The sequence below is a fragment of the Herpailurus yagouaroundi genome, unplaced genomic scaffold (genome assembly GCF_014898765.1).
Source record: "Herpailurus yagouaroundi ecotype Mexico unplaced genomic scaffold, PumYag 159, whole genome shotgun sequence".
Classification (NCBI taxonomy): Eukaryota; Metazoa; Chordata; class Mammalia; order Carnivora; family Felidae; genus Herpailurus; species Herpailurus yagouaroundi.
The window spans coordinates 6,022,237-6,039,190 of record NW_024412400.1 but is presented as its reverse complement, the minus strand read 5'-3'; the positions used below and the strand labels follow the sequence as shown (position 1 = coordinate 6,039,190).

Below are 16,954 nucleotides of genomic sequence, written 5' to 3'. Positions count from 1 at the left end.
TTTTTTTTTGATGTTTATTTATTTTTGAGAGAGAGAGAGAGTGACAGAGTACAAGCAGGGGAGGGGCAGAGAGAGGGAGACACAGAATCTGAAGCAGGCTCTAGGCTCTGAGCTCTCAGCACAGAGCCTGATGTGGGGCTCGAACTCACAAACCGGGAGATCGTGACCTGAGCTGAAGTCAAAAGCTTAGCCTATTGAGCTATCCAGGTGCCATGTCATCTGCCTCTTTAAAAAATTTTTTTAAATTTATCATTAAGAGACAGAGAGACACAGAGTGTGAGCAGGGGAGGGGCAGAGAGAGGGGGAGACACAGAATCCGAAGCAGGCCCCAGGCCCTGAGCTGTCAGCACAGAGCCCGACGCGGGGCTCGAACCCACAAACCGCGAGATCATGACCCAAGCCGAAGTCGGTCGCCTGACCGACTGAGCCACCCAGGCGCCCCTCATTTGCCTCTTTTAAAAAACCCGTCTCATTTCAAAAAACGGAGAGACGGTTCATGGAGTCATTTCTGAATAGCGTAGCCACAGCCATCTCCCCACGGAGGCCCTTTGGTAATTCATAACTTGTGTGCCATTATGGCAGGGAGGGGATGGAGTGAGGAACGAGGTAGACACGAGACCGTCCGATGCTCCCTGTGACATTGCTGCAGCCCCGCCCCCTTCAGGAGGGAAGTCATACGGTGGACAGATCCTCATTGAGCTATGAAGCTGGTAAAAAAAAAAAAAAAAAAAAGCCCAGCTACCTCCTGTCATGAAAAAGCTCAAAACAAATGGCTGAACCTGCTCGGAGGCCGTAACTCTGGAAGTCTTCTTCAGGGTTGGACATCTTTCAAGAATTGGTCTGGGGAAACTTCCAAGACAGCAGGTTGCTTGACAGTTTTAACAGTGCCTCCCCTGCCCCTTCCAATAAGACATACAGCACTCTAGCTACCTTCACAAACACACCGTGGTGTCCTGGGGCACTGGCACACTGATCGCCTTTTGCCATCCGAGAAGTATTTCTGCAGGGGTTGGGGGGTTGGAAAACTCAAACCTCATAGGTAAGAATGGGGTCTCGGTGACACCGGCAGCCCAGCATTTCCCGCCAAACTAAGTAGGTAGTATTTAACTACTCGAGTTAATGTTCACCGGAGGTAATAAGCAACTATTACTGGGATTTCTTCATGAACAGTGATGTCATCATTTCTATTTTTCCTTTTCCAACACACTGTGACCAAAATCACAAAGGTTATGGATTGCTTTTTATGTTGATTTACCTTAAATGAACTGTGCACCAATGTTTCATCTAAATCAATGACCACACATTTCTTTCCATAGTCAAGCACCGTCGCCTCTGGAAGGAGGTATTTAGCTGGTGGCTAAAGTGAAAAAAAAAAAAATCAGTATTATTACCTTTATGTAGAAGACATACCAACCAATCAATCCCCTTATCGCCGTATCATGTTGTCAGCGAGGTTACAAATGAGATCAGACATGTAAATGCCCGATTAAGCACATCATGGGATGTTATTAAAAACAGTAGGACTACGTAGTTTACAAGTGAAGTTTTAATAAATAACGTGCCGTTATCTGAATGGCTATTGGAGGTCCTCAGTTTTGGAACCAGACAAGTCAGGGTGTGAGTATCAGATCTGTCTCTTCTTGGCTGTGAATTGGGATAGTATTACCTACCATGGAAGGCTGTTGCTCTCAGCTGTAACTGGTAAAATGCCCAGTGTTTTGCCTGGTATATACATGTGGCTACTGTTATTATTAAAATGGGCTACACAAAATAAATACTCAATTATATTAGCTATTCTAACTACACAGGCCCATTTCCTGGGGATCGTTTTTGTCTGAAGTTCCCTGTGGTATAGAAGTACATTTTACAGCTATACTGGAACCGTAGTGGTTTTTTGCTGGTTTGTTTTAACGACCACAATTTTCAGAAACTTGAAGAGGACCTATGGATCCACCAGCAAAGCGCAATCCAAAAGGACTTCCAATAATAGAAAACAGAAATAAAAGTGGTCCAGGTACAGGGCCCTGACTTGTGTCCACCCCACTGCAGTACTGAGTGAAGGTAGCACTCACCCCTTGGATCCTTAGTCTCTGGAGGTTATACTTTAATCCACATGGTGTTTGTGGATCAGAAAACCTATTTATGTCTTTGTAGTAGCTGACTCTAATCTTGTGGTAAAGAGGTTGTAAAGAGTTAATAAGCTGCTGGATATCGGCAGCCAAAGTCATTCGTGATTTAGAGTTTTATTTCTTTGGGTTTTGCCTCATTCTAGAAGTGATTCCAAGTACTTTAGCTTACTTTGTGGCATATTCCGTACCCAATGCTAACTAGCTAATTTTCTCTCCTGGAAGAAGGTCAAACTCTGTTCAATATTCAATGCAAAACAAAACACACACAAAAAACTGTGTCCCTAGCCACTGAAGAACAGAAAATTTAGCTTATCAAAACAAACCCTAAAACAAAACAAGAAAAAAATGAAATCAAGAAGTATTCCCTTTTGAATGGATTATCTCCTTTTTTGGAGGAGGGGAGACGGGAGGTTACGGTGAATATTAGTCAAGATCCAGGGTTAATTTTGGACTTTAGCTGGCTCACTAGTGAACGGAACACAGGAAGTCAACCGGGTAGGTAAATTTGCAAGCGTGACGATCAACTGGTCTAGGGCTGAGCGGTGATTCTAATTCGATAGGGGCTCTCTCCAGTGGGTGTTTCCTCCTGTCCAACATCATCTAGAAGAAAAAGCCTTCACGTCCTCCCAACTCCCTTGGCTCTAATTAAAGTTTACCAAGCAGTATTCCCTCCCCAGTACTCCCAGTAGCACCGGGAGGAGATGCACCTTGGCCATGGGACATGGGATTCAGGGTCCTAAAAAGGATTCTGTCTTTCACTATATATCAGCAAGCAAGCAGGGTGCTAGAAACATTACAATAAACTCGCAAGAAGAAGTTTTGTATTCAGTGTTTCAAAAAGGCAGAATATGGTGAGCTCTGTAAGTGAACATAATAAAGAGGGTTTGAGCTATTTCTGTTGTTTGGGCCATAGCAGAAAGCATGCTTGTGACCAGAATAAAATTTAATTTCTTATCACACGATTATGTAATAAAAACACATTCTCATTGTAAAGAATACAGACACGCAAGAGACAACTATTTCCTTTTCCCTGCTCCCCATTCCTCTCCCGGGTGCCCCTCTCTTCAGTTCGGTGCATGTCTGTCCAGTCTCTATGCATTTATATACTAAAACAACATTTAAACTTTATGTAATTGCTCGCCTGGGAAATAAGGCTCTAGGGATGGAAATGATTCCATCCCTAGCAGATCTGAAAACGTCAAAGATCCGCCAAAAGCGGCTCAGTTATTTTCCGGACCTGAGAATAAAAATTACTTTCTGAGCATATTTAACCCACACTTTGCAAGCACTCTCTGAGTTAACAGGACAGAAAAGACCTCAGGTACTACTGGAAGAGAGAGAAGAGGGAGAAGGGTGAGACTCCTCATAAGTAAGCTACTGATTTAGCATTTGTGCTGCAGAGAACAAGGCGGGGCTGGGGACAATGGGAACCCTCAGCCCCGCTTCCTGAACACACACAGCTTCTCTGAGAGCTTGGCTTTAGATTAATGCAAATTCCTCAGACCACTGGTAAAAATTCTTCTGGACAGCCGTGTCCTTGGAACACGCAAGGACACTATATAGTTGCAATAGTGCTTTGTTACTTCAAGTGATCTGTTCAGGTGATGCTTGAATTATTAACTAAAAACGTCCTGGGGCAAATTTTCTCCCAGGCCGTCAAAAAACTGGAGAACAAGAGAGACACCAGTTACATCAAGAAGAGCCTTTTCATACAAACCTCTTGCTCCAAAGTACACGGAGGACACTGCCAGGGGGATGGAGAGGGTGAGGGTCGGGAGCAAAAATGTGGGGGGGGGGGGCCCCGGGGGGGGGAAGGAACCTTGGTTTGCCCTCTAAGATTTAGGAAGGGCATTCATTCCAGTTCTCTTCTTGGGAGAAGATCTGGAATTTTCCAACCTCGGTAGTGAACTGGCAGCCATGAATAGTTAACTCTCAGGTTCCCGGGGCACCCATCCCACTTACCCTCACAGGTCTTAGAGGCGGAAACGTTCTTGGCACACTAGATTGGGGTTTCTGCACATAAGAGTCCCAGGCTCACAGTCTGCACACTGTGCTCCCCAAGCCTCAGAGCTGAGGGCAGAGATCTCAGGGCTTCTGCGGGAGGAGGCGAAGGAAACTCTAGACCATTTTTAATCATAATCGTTCTGCCGATAGGTTCTCCATAAGGTTTGGTGGGAAAAAAGTATACTACTGTTTACTAACGGGCTTAGGCACACAGAGCAGAAATGTAATTGCTAGAAAACTCATTTCTCCTCTTATTCTCCTCTCGCACCGTCGTGACTCAGCTACACTGTCAACCTTGCACCGTGAGCATCGTGAGCATCGAGAGTGAGATTCCTCCAAGAGCAGCAATGGGAGGAATCGGGTCACAGCCCCAGTCACATTCCGCATTCCTTGCTGGGGCCAAAGCGTTTGAACTCTCACCTTCAGCCAAGGCCACCCAAACTTCAGGGGATTCTAAAGCTGGCCCTCTGCTTCTTTTCCTTATCCTTTACTACCTGACTTTTATTATTGGATAGCCCACGAGGCTTCCAATAAGATGTGTGGAGGGCCCCACATCCCAGCTGACGGCTGGGCAACAAACGTTACTAAGCGGAATGTTCTAACATCAAGTCCAGATAAAAATGTCGTTTTCAACAGGTGTACAAAAAGATGAATTAATCAATAAATAGTGTCGAGACATGTGACTTGCCACTCGGAAAAGGCCATAAAGCCGGATCACTACTTAACGCCTTACCCCAACGTGAATTCCAGATGGATCGCAGATTTAAGTGTAGAGATAAAACCATTAAAACGCTAGGAGAAAATATGGGTCACAGTCATAGAGTGGGGAGATCTTTCTAAGTGTGACATAAAAAACCAGGAGCCATAAGGGATAAGATTAAAACATTTGCCTGTATAAAATTAAGCTTCTTTGTGGCCAAAATGATTATAAACAAGGCCAAAAGATATACCACAAATTGGGGGGAAAGTCCTAATTTCCTTGAAATTAAAAAGATAACAGTATAAAAGAAATGAATAGGGAGGCAGAAAGACATATGGACAATAAACGTGTGAAAAGATGTTCATACTCATTCATAAAGAAATGCAGATCAAAGCAATGAATTGATACACTATTCTTTACTCACAGATCAGCAAAAACTAAATATTTGATTATTGTCATTTCTGATAAGGGAATGGGCAATCCCATACACTCCTGGTGGGAATGTAAATTAGGCTTTCAGAGGACAACGTGGCTTTAATCTACCCAAGATGTAAGTTATATCCTTTGATCTAGCATTTCTACAATTAGGAACTGATGACAACAGACATTATAACTCAAGTCCATAAACATACGTGCACAAGAATATTCCTAAGAGAAGTATTAGTAATAGTTGAGAAGTAGAAACAAAGTAAAAGCCATCAAGGACGAGTAAAACAATGAGGCAGATCACTATGCACTGATATTTGGAAAGATGTTCAAAGTATATTGTTTAAAGCAAAAAAATACCTTGCAAAATTCTCATTTGTGTGAATATGGTTGTGTTTATTTAGAAAATTTCTGGAAGGATAATAACAAATATTAAAGGTGATTATTTCAGGGATTAGGCCCACGTTGGGAGATTTTTTTCTTCTTTCTACTTTATGCTTACAGTATTTTTTAAAACTTTGAGCTTGAATTATTGCTTAGTAAAAAATCAAAAGACCAAAGCTGCACACATTAAGAGAGCAGCATGACAATGAAATAAGAGGGGCATGGTGGGAAGCAGAGATGCGGGGGTGGGGGTGGGGGTGGGGGTGGGGGGGGGAGTGGGCTCCAGCCAGAACTACACTGGGCACCCACAGGCTCAGGGGTACCTTTCACCTTCAGGGCCTGGAAACAGCTTTCAGGAGGCTGTAGGCCCTGGTTTGGGATCAGCGCAAGCCTGGATTTCTGGCCCTACAGTATGGCACCCCAAGCTCACAGGGGCTCCCGGCACCCACCAGGTCCCCTGTGACCCAGAAAGGGCACGGCTATTTCATTTATGTGACTTGTGGCCTTGACATGTGCGTACAGATTCTGCAGGGGATCCCAAGTCTGGAGTCCTGGGGCTGAACTGGAGTCCAGATGGACTTGGGTTCAGTTGTGCACGCCCATCGGTAGACTGCTTTTCTGGAAGCTCTCGCTCAATGATGCAAGTTACTTTAGCTAGGCTTTGTTTTTCTGCAAGATATTTCAGAGATTCACGAGGCCTGACCTAGACTCTTATTTGTAGGAAGGAGCCAGCAGTGTATTGATCTAACACCGCACTAAATTATATAAGGGATCTTTTTCCCCTTGGCTGTTTCATTCTGGGATTCTAGAATGTGTTGAGATTTGTGGGGAAAGGGTCATTTTCCGCGGCGGAGTTTTACCCTGACAAATGCTTGGTTTGGCACTTAATGAACTTTGAGAAAAACCAGTGCTATGGGAGTATCACAGGTAGGGGGAGAGGTGGCACCTGTCACGCATTTGATGTAGGTATCTTGTAGGAAGAAATGTATGAAATTACTTTGCATAACAGTTAAAAGGAGACCTCTGGTAACAATCCCACTGGGTATCCTACTCAAACACCGGATGAGAAGCCCTGCTGCCTGATCAATCTTTTTGAATCAAGTCGGTCTTCCTGACAAAGCCTGACTTCCAGGCATGCTGGTGAAGTCAGAACTACTCCACAAACCCTTGAAACTTGTTAATCAATGGAGAGTTAAAGTCCTGAGAAAAATGGAATTATCAAAAAATTAGGGGGCAATTTATTAGTTTATAAGTGACACTCATTACCAAATTTGGAGTCAACCTGTACTAATGAAATCCATTCTTCTCTGTGAGATAAAAAAGTCCAAGGACAGTTAGATGCACAGATGTGAATCAAACAATCTGAATCAGAGACTCTCTAGGGATTAAAGTATCAATTTATGGACATCTTTTAAAATCTAAATCCTTCCATAAGGACACAGGACTGTTTGAAAGGTCTTGTTGGATACGGACATCTCTGGCGCAAGTCTCTTTGGAGAGTCGGTCACTGGTCTGTTTCTTGCCGGCTTAGCCTCAGGCTAAATGGCTCTTGCTGTCAGAGCAGGAGGAAGAGCAGGGACAGTGGGGACAGTGGATGTCTGAGGGGTGGCCCGTGCTGACGTTGACCACTGGTGGGGCCCCTCTCCCAGATTCCGAGGCTGGAGAGAGAAATGGTGGCCCACAGGAGTGCCCAGCTGGAACAGCTTCAAGTTCAGGGAATACAATGGGGGTAATTTTTTTCTGCTCTTAGAGCCAAGGCCAAGCTACTGACCCTGCTGAGTAAATCATAAACGGTCTGCTCACCCAGGACATGGGCTGGAGGAGCCCTCTGGGACACAGCCTGCTGCAGAATCCTACGTCTGGGCAAAAGTTTGTTCTCCCAGTCTACGGAGCTGGGGCTGAGGTGCTGGGGGTGGGGAAGGGCAGCAGGGCGCCTTAGCTTGGAGGCCCTTCGCAGAAAGAAAGGAAAGGTGAGAATTTGGTGACTAGATGCTGGTTGTCCTGCTGTTCCTGAGAAACCTTCTACTCACAGTTTAAAATGTAGCTTCATTTTTCAACAGAACAGAGCTGTGTGTACCATATGCTAAAACTCAATGTATGCAAGAACATTTAAATAACCATTTATATTAGTAGGCCCAAAGCTACAAGATTCTACACGTGTTTAAATAAAATTTGATAAATATACATACACTTGGTATGGGAATGACCTGCCTCTGGTCACCCTAAGGAAAAAGAAAAAAGAAATCATTGTCAGGTTTGAAGAGAAGTAAGCAGATCATATACTCAAAAGAAACTTCAAAGCACTCTTGAGTACGGCAGCCCTATGATTTCCTGTTCTCTGCACCCTGGTGTGGTGGTGTTCAATGAACAGGAGGAACCCAACGATTTCCCAATTAGGGCACTGGGCTCCACTCTGCCTCCCAGACACCCCCACCCCTGACAAACCAGGCTGGGTTCCTGAGGCTCATTAATCTTGCGTATTTAAATGTTTTTCTTAATGTTTATTATTTATTTTTGAGAGCGAGAGAGCACAAGCAGGGCAGAGGCAGAGAGAAAGTGGGAGATACAGAATGTGAGGCAGGCTCCAGGCTGACAGCAGAGCCCGAGGCGGGGCTCGAACCCACAAAGGGTGAGATCGTGACCTGAACCGAAGTCAGACGTTCAACCGACTGAGCCACCCAGGTGCCCCTAATCTTGCTTCTTTAAATGGTGCCTCCCTTACTCCCAGGAATTTAATCCTTAATTGAAAAATAAAAACAAAAGCCCATGTACTACTTTGATCCATTAATCCCTCTAGTAACTGCCTTATTTCTTGTTTTTAAGTTAGTTATTCCCTAAAAAGACTAAGCCTTAAGTCAATACAATATGTAGAGGAAGGAAGACTAGTTTATCAGATTATAAGGAATCCCCTGGTCACTCCAGGTTTTCTTCTAGAGGAGGACTGGACAGAGGGGATAAGGCAAGGCACAAGAAATTCCCTCTGAGGCCATAGCGATGGAGACAGAGTCCCCTTTAAGGGGAACAGAACCTGTATTTGCAGGGAGTGTTAAGAAAATTCAGGCCTCAAAGTGGGGCCTCACCCATTCTGCAGCCCTGGAATGCCAGCCATTCCAAACCCGGTTGAGGGAAACATTTCATTTTTATTTTTTTAAGCTTATTTATTTATTTTGAGAGAGAGCGAGCACATGCACAGGAGGGGCAGAGAGAGAGAGAGGGAGACAGAATCCTTAGCAGGCTCCACACTGTCAGTGCAATGCAGGGCTTGAACTCAAAAACCGTGAGATCATGATCTGAGCAGAAATCAAGAATCAGATGCTTAACCGACCGAGCCATCCAGGCACTCCAAAACATTTTATTTTAGCATCATTAATAAATGCTAACAAAATAACACTTCTTCTCCATGATCTCCACTGAGCAGTTCCAGTTTCTGTTTCTTCTTTTTTAGATGAAGGATGGGAGGCAATAAATACCAGCATCACAGTTCCCGATGAGGAGATATGAGGCTGTTTCCTGGTCTCCCACGTGGAACTATTGTGAAAAGTGTATCCATCTTTACTGAGGGCGTGGCTTGTGACCAGGGTCTCATGGGAAGGGGTCAAACCAGATTGCTGACAGTGGCAGGTGGCTGGCACCTCTTTGGGCTCTGCTCTGACTCTAAACACCAGTTAGCAACTTCTTGATTATCTGCGGCCCTAGTTACCACCTCTGCCGAGTAACAGCAACTCCTGTTTCCTCTCGAGATCCTCTTGATGGCTCTTTCCTTTTTCAGGACACTTGGGGCTTGCCATAAGGATCCTAAACTGCCTTCTGCCATTATTCAAGGCAGAGCTGTGCTGCTCTCCAACACAAAGGTGCAATCAAATCGAATCCATTTTTAAGAACTTCTGCAGAGAAGTTCACTTCAGAAGCTCTTAAGTAATATTACTCCCAACATCTGGATCTAGGAGGTGGCTGCTCTTGGTGGGGAGACTTTAAGCAGAAGCTCACAAGCCTGCTGGGTCACAACAGAGGAGAGTTTCTCAACCCTGGAGCTACTGACATTCTGGGCCTGGTAACTCTTTGCTGCGAGGGCTGTCCTGAGCATTGTAAGATGTTCCACAGCATCCCTGGCCTCTACCCACCGGATGCCAGGAGGACTCCTGGAGCGACAATCGAAAATGTCTCTAGATGTTGTCAGATGTTCTCTAGGGGGCAAAATCATCTCTAAGTGAGGACCACTGCACTAGTGGGAGGCTACAAACAGCCCAACACACAGGTGTACCTTCAGACAAGATGAGCACCTCAGTGAAGGAAGAGATAACAACAGCAAATACCTGAAGGGCTTGGCGAAACACAGGCTAGGACCGAAGGTGCTATTCTGGACAGATGTTTGGGCTGGAAAATCACCCCGGAAGTTTGCGCGCGCACCTGGGGTATGCACGTATTAGGGGGTGTTCAGCAATCCCTCTCCTGTGTCCTCTCCCTGATTAGTCCTCCGTGGTCTGGGCCACTGGGCTCTCCTGGGCGCTGACTTCTTCTTGCCTCTCGTCAGGGGCTGCACACCCTTTTATTCTGGGCAACCGGCGTGCGGGTCCAGGTTGTAACTGTGATGGAGGCAATGGTTGCCACTCTAGGCCACTGCTGCTGAAGCATTGCTCCGGGACAAAGCGAATACGTAATGTGGGTAGAACCCTAGATGCCACCTGTTGCACTCTGCCCACAGCCTTCTCTCTGCTTCTGGCATGCTGAGTTCCAAGAGGCAGGGAGAGCTGGGGGCCAGCGGTAGAGACGGGCCTAGAACCAGCTTCCACGTCTAATGTGCCTGGGCTGTGTTCCAGTTGTCCTGACCAAGCTGAGTGAGACGGAGGGCAGTAGCTGCCCCACTTTGACAGGTTCTTTCTGTGGGGTCTGGTCTTACAGACCGAATAGTGAGTGCAATGCAAATGATGCATCACTTAGAGTTAATTCTTTAAAAAGCAATTGTGACAAACGTAAGCGAAGGAAGTCCAGGAATGAATACTGAGTCCGGGTAAGCCTAGCTCTGCCAGAGAACTGCCCTGAAAGGCCTTCATTCTCTCATATATACAGCCAGCTACTCCAAGAAACCTGCCAGAGGTACACCACCATTTTCCCATGCCATTTCACCTAGGCAAATACTATTTTTAAATTAAAACTTTTACCAAGACAGCCGTGATTCTTCTCTTTGTTTGAATCCTTCACAGGCCTAGGGTACCAACGATGGTCCTTTTGCTAATGGCGATTCTCTAAAGCAATGATTTAAATTGGGGGAGGGAGATGGGGCGCCTGGGTGGCGCAGTCGGTTAAGCGTCCGACTTCAGCCAGGTCACGATCTCGCGGTCCGTGAGTTCGAGCCCCGCGTCAGGCTCTGGGCTGATGGCCCGGAGCCTGGAGCCTGTTTCCGATTCTGTGTCTCCCTCTCTCTCTGCCCCTCCCCCGTTCATGCTCTGTCTCTCTCTGTCCCAAAAATAAAAAACGTTGAAAAAAAAAAAAATTTTAAATTGGGGGAGGGAGAGTACGAGGAAAGCTCACCGAGGGACCAGGTTAGAATCTGGGGCCGCAACAGGGTTTACAGTGGAATCTCATCATATAAATTCCACGAATAGGTTTTTCCACACCAATGTAGACTAAGGTTAAGGGGAGTCATCCTTTCATGATTTTTTCCCAAAATGTTCTCAGCTGTTCTTCGACATTATTTCTTCTATATCAAGTTTAAGTCTTATCTAGAAACCTAACACATTTCTCCATAACTAAGAGCTACCAGAGCAAAACCTTTTAATGATTCCATTTTTTTGAAGTATTTGGGGTTTCTATGTAAGTAATCATGTCATATGCAAATAAAGCTAAACTCCAATGTTTTTCATATTTATATCAATTGTTTCATTTTCTTATCTTCTTACATTAGCCAGAAACTGCCAGAGATTTTCCCATGTGGCTTGCTGTATTTATTTATTAAATATTTTATTTTATTAAAAAATATTATTTATTGGGGCGCCTGGGTGGCGCAGTCGGTTAAGCGTCCGACTTCAGCCAGGTCACGATCTCGCGGTCCGGGAGTTCAAGCCCCGCGTCAGGCTCTGGGCTGATGGCTCAGAGCCTGGAGCCTGCTTCGGATTCTGTGTCTCCCTCTCTCTCTGCCCCTCCCCCGTTCATGCTCTGTCTCTCTCTGTCCCAAAAATAAAATAAATAAACGTTGAAAAAAAATATATATATATATATATATTATTTATTTAAGTAATCTCTATACCCAGTGTGGGGCTTGAGCCCACAACCCTGAGAGCAAGAGTCACATACTCTTGTGACTGAGCCAGCCAGGCGCCCCAAAGATTTTATTTTATTTTTTTTATTTTTTTAATATATGAAATTTATTGTCAAATTGGTTTCCATACAACACCCAGTGCTCATCCCAAAAAAAGATTTTATTTTTAAGTAATCTCTGCAGCCAACACAGGGCTCAAAGCTACAACTCTTGAGATCAAGAGTCGCCCACTACACTAACTAGGCCGGCCAGGCACCCTGTATATCTAGAAGACAGTTTTTTATCGTATTTAAGTGGTTTTCTTCTACATATTCGTCTATATTGTTGATTAGTATACAAAGGTTATGGCTATTACACACTTGATGTATCAGACCTATTATCATTAGAAAACATCCCTCTTTCTCTTGTTTGTTTTTGGCCTCGAATTTTGTCTGATACTGATTTTGTCACCTTTGCTTTCTGGTTATCGGATCTGCTTTTTCCATTTTGCCCATCTATTTTCCATCTTTTAAAAACCACCGTATATTAGACGTTGGGTCGGAGACTACTAGTCATCTACCGTAACAGTAATTCCAGTTTTCTTTCTGGGCACACGGTAGGACTGCACTTCCATGCTCCTTGAAGTTAAGCATAGTTATGTGAATTGCCTTGGCCAAGAAGATGTAAGTTAAAATGAGGCATGTTACTTCTTTTTTTTTTTTTTTTTAAGTAGGCTTCATGCCCAGCATGGAGCCCAATGTGGGGCTCGAACCCTGAGAGCACGAGCTGAGCTGAGATCAAGAGTCAGATGCTCAACCGACTGAGCCAGCTGGGCACCCCAAGGCATGTTACTTCTGAGTGAAGACTTTATGAGCCAGTGTGATTCACCACACTCCCTTTTCCTGCTATGGCAACGACAAAAGCAAAAAAGATGGGGCCTTCCTCAGTCTAAGTCCATGAATGAGGATGAGCTACATTACGCAATCTGATAGCGGTAGCTATGAGTCACATGTGGCTACTGACCCTGTGAAAAGGTGGTTAGAGCTAAGTTAAGATGCGCTATAGGTATAAAATACATATCAGATTTTGAAGAATTAGTAAGATAACAAGAGTATAAATTTTATCTCATCGATAGTTTTTTTCTATTGATTACATGTTGAAATAATATTTTGGAGGTCTTTGGTTAAATCAAATGTATTATTAAGAGCAATTTCAATTTTTAAGAAATATTTTTACGAATGAGGCTACTAGAAAAATTTAAACAACACAGGTGGCTCACATTATAGATCTACTGGACAAGTGCCACAGCTAATCCACGATCAACGTGTAGCGTGAGTGAAAAACAGACTTTTACCGTTTGAAGCCTCTGAGGTCTGGGGGTTGTGCCTACGGCCTAACCGAGCCCACACCGACTGGCACGTTGACTCAGCAGTCATTTCTCCTTTCTCCTTTGTGAGAGAGCTCTGATTCTGCGGAGGGCAGGAATATGCCAGTCTAAAGTCTTCCCCTTTTGGGCCTCCCTTCCCTTGCTGCCAGAGGGTAGCCGTGTGACAAAGTTCCGGCCATGAAGACAGAAGGAGACGTACCCTGGGGTTTTCTGTGAGGGCACTAACTTCCCATACAAGCGGCCTAGGTGGGGGTACTCCTCCCCCCCCTTCTTCCCTCGGATGTGGATATGCTGTCTGAAGCCTGTGACTCTGGGATCATAAACAAGCATGGGGATGAGAGCAACCGTGCCAAGGAAGGTGGAGCGGAAAAATGGAAAGACGGAAGAACAGAAAGAACCCGGGTCCCTGATGGCATCATCGGGCACCTAAACTAACCCCGGCAACTGCCAGACTCCGGCTTTTTATGGGAGAAAATAATCCCCTATTTGTTTAAGCTATTATTTCTCAGTTTTCTTTTCCTTGCTGCCAAAATCGTTCCTATCTGATGCAGGTCTATTCTTGGAAACAGCATACAGACGAATTTGTCAAGCCAATCTGATATGGTCGTGGTCTTTTGTGAGGGGAATCTGGTTCACTGAACTTGGGTCTTATGCCTCCTCTTTATGTTAGGTTTACTATTGATGTTTGTTCTCTTCCCCCTTTCTCAATTTTGACGGCCTACTCACGTTGCTGCCCATTTCTCCTTTCACTCCTTGTGAATTTTCAGGGTCTATTTCCTAACTGTGCTGCTTGTAGGGTTCTATTCCTAACAGGTGGTACTTATTCTTACGTCTTCTATAATTGTATCATAACGGAATATCAATCTCACCCAGGCTTCTTTCGGTCCCCTCTCTGAATCATGACATGTCTGAAAATGCACTCCCTTTGCTTCAACAGATAAATGCTATCTTGGTCGCATATAGAATTCTTGGTCTGGAATTCTTTTCTGTCAATAGCCTGTAAAAATTTTTTTCATAGTCTTCTGGCTTTCAGTATTGTTGATGAGAAGTCTGGTGCGGCTGTAATTCTCTTTCTTCTGAAAATATCTCGTTCTGGTAGCTTGCCAGATTGTCTCTGCACACTTAAATTTCAGAATTTTTTTTTAAAGCGTATTTATTTTTTGAGAGGGAGAGAGTGGGGTGGCGGGGAGCAGGGAAAGGGCAGAGAGAGGGAGGGAGAGAGAATCCAAAGCAGGCTCCGCACAGTCAGTGCAGAGCTCAGGGCGGGGCTCGAACCTACGAACAGTGAGATCAGGACGTGAGTTGAAGTCGGACACTCAGCTCACCAGCCCTCCCTGGTGCCCCTAAATTTCAGAATTTCAAAAGCACACATCCAGGCATGTGCTCCCCTAACCTGCCCCACTAATCTCACTGTATACTTACTTGGTGAAAGCCCTTACAATCTACATATTCATACTTCTTTTCAGCTCAAGAAAAATTCCTTCTACTACCTTTTCTCTTCCTGGCACTCCTATCTGCATGTTAGCTCTCCTCGATGCCTCTTCCTACCCTTCCCCCCTCCTCCCACAACGATCATCTCTGTGTTTCTGGTCTGAACTGAAAGATATTTTCTCCACTTGCTCTAGAACATTAATTCCGGCCTCAGCAGTGACCATCCTCATTCTCCTTTTTCTCAGTTTGTTTACTAAGTTTTTATATTTAGAAATCATGGGATTTCTTTTTTAAGTTCTAGAGGTTACTTTTGCCCTCGAAATTCGTTTCTTGACGTATCCTTTCCTGAGTTGCCTACTAAAGTTCTCTTCTGTCTCTTCTGTTGCTTTTACCTCAGTGGGAGCCTCACAGTGTACTTTTTCCACTTGGACCTTCTCCACAGTGGCAAACGCGGGAGCACTGCCAGGTCCGGCAAGGAGCAATGTTTCTGTGGTCCAGGAGAGCCCAAACTGACAAACCACAAGGACAGGAAGAAAGTCTCTGCACCTAGTGGGCTGCTTTAGGGCACAAGAAGTGAAAGCAATTCAGCTCCTCAGTACAGCCCCTCCAAGGACCACACACATCAAGTGGGTAGTGCGGGCCCTTTCGAGGGGATCCATAGCTCTTGCTGGTCGGTGGACCTCATGGGACCATCCATTTCCAGTCTCTGTCCTAGGACTCCAAGAGAGGCAAGCATTTTCCTCTGTTGGTGGCTTCCTGCTTCTCACTGAGGCTCAGAGAGGATGAATCCTGCGCCTGCTCCTTCCCCTGGAGATGTCAGGAAAACCAGAAGCCTTACTGCGCTTTCCGGATTCCACCAGCAGGCTCACCGGGTTTATCCAGAGAGAGAATTTCAACGGTCAGAGCCATGTGCTCAGGCTGCCATCTTCCCAGAACCCTTCTCCTTCCATTCATATGTACTTTAAAAATAATTTACTTCCTAGTCCCCAAAGTAATTTCAGCTTATTTTGTGAAAATTGGGAAAAGCTACAAGAAAAAAGAGAGAAAGAAATGAAGCACAGGAGAGGGGAGAAAATCCTATCCATAATCCCACCAGTACGAGATAGTCTCTTCATGTTTCGGCATGTATCATTCTAGTCTTATGAATGCCTGTGTGTGCATGTAGGACTATGTATATATACTTATAAATATACTCACCTGCTACATTGAAGTCTTTTATCCCCTATTTGTTTATTTATTTTAGAGACAGAGAGAGAGAAAGCATGAGTGGGGGGGGAGGGGCAGAGGGAGAGAGAGAATCATAAGCAGGCTCCACACTCAGTGCAGAGCCTGACACTGGGCTCGATCCCATGACCCTGGGATCATGACCTGAGCCAAAATCAAAAGTTGGATGCTTAACCCACTGAGCCACCCACCCGGGCGCCCCTACGAGAGGCAATTTTTAATAGCTGCATACTATTTGAGTATAGGCTTATTCTATGGGTTTTCTATTTTCTATTGTCGATCATCAGGTTGCTTACAATTTTGCAACATTATGATCTGTGCTGGACAGTGTGTTGTAGTTCAATAATCCATAATTATGCCAATAAACAATTTCTAGGGCTTTAAGATTATAATGCTAACTTTCCTTCCAGAAAGTTGTAACCAATTAACATGGCTACAAATAACTGATTTACATCGTCTAACCCCTTTGTCACTACCCTCCTCCGAATCCAAATATTTTTACAAATATCCTCAATAATTTGATAAGTGGAAAGGGCTATCTCAACACTGGTTTGCTTTTCTTTGATTAACAGCCATACTGGACATTTTTTCATGTTTACTGGCCTATGTTTCCTATTTTGTGACATGCCTGCTCATGTCCTTCGCTCACATTATTTGGAACATGAAGTTTTACGGGTTTTGCGTCCTCAAAATCTCAACTGTCTTCACAGTGAATAATCCCTCTTGGCTTCTTGCAGTGATTCTTACCTCAAAGTCTAATTCGACTGAGATTAATGTTGTACTCCCTGCTCTCTTTTTGCTTCTACTTGCCTGATATCTTTCTACTCACCCTTTTAACTGTTCTGAGTCGCTTTGTTTAGGATAGATATGTCCACTAGGCAGCATGTGGGTGGAGTTTAGTTTTTCTCTACGTACTGTGAAAATCTGACTTAGGATTTTTCATCTGCTGCATATAAAAGAATGTGTAATAAATACGTGTGTTATTAAACAAGGTAGTTGAGTCCATTTATACTTAGTATTGGTTCTTTCCCATG

General features: G+C 44.6%; 1 protein-coding gene and 1 pseudogene across 6 annotated transcripts in view; one reads left to right on the top strand and one right to left on the bottom strand.

The window, feature by feature from the left end:
- LOC121033383 (40S ribosomal protein S3a-like) overlaps positions 1-598 on the top strand; it is a 3,860-nt pseudogene extending 3,262 nt beyond the window's left edge.
- CTDSPL (CTD small phosphatase like) overlaps positions 1-16,954 on the bottom strand; it is a 121,249-nt gene that overhangs the window by 19,996 nt on the left and 84,299 nt on the right. For 4 of the 6 annotated variants that reach the window (XM_040479777.1, XM_040479779.1, XM_040479783.1 and 1 more), the window contains exons 3-4: positions 7,833-7,865; positions 1,256-1,357 (exon numbers count right to left, since the gene is read on the bottom strand). In XM_040479777.1, coding sequence (XP_040335711.1) covers positions 1,256-1,357; positions 7,833-7,865 — 135 coding nt within the window. The remainder of the gene's footprint in view (positions 1-1,255; positions 1,358-7,832; positions 7,866-16,954) is intronic. The other 2 variants (XM_040479778.1, XM_040479782.1) reach the window with 1 other exon arrangement.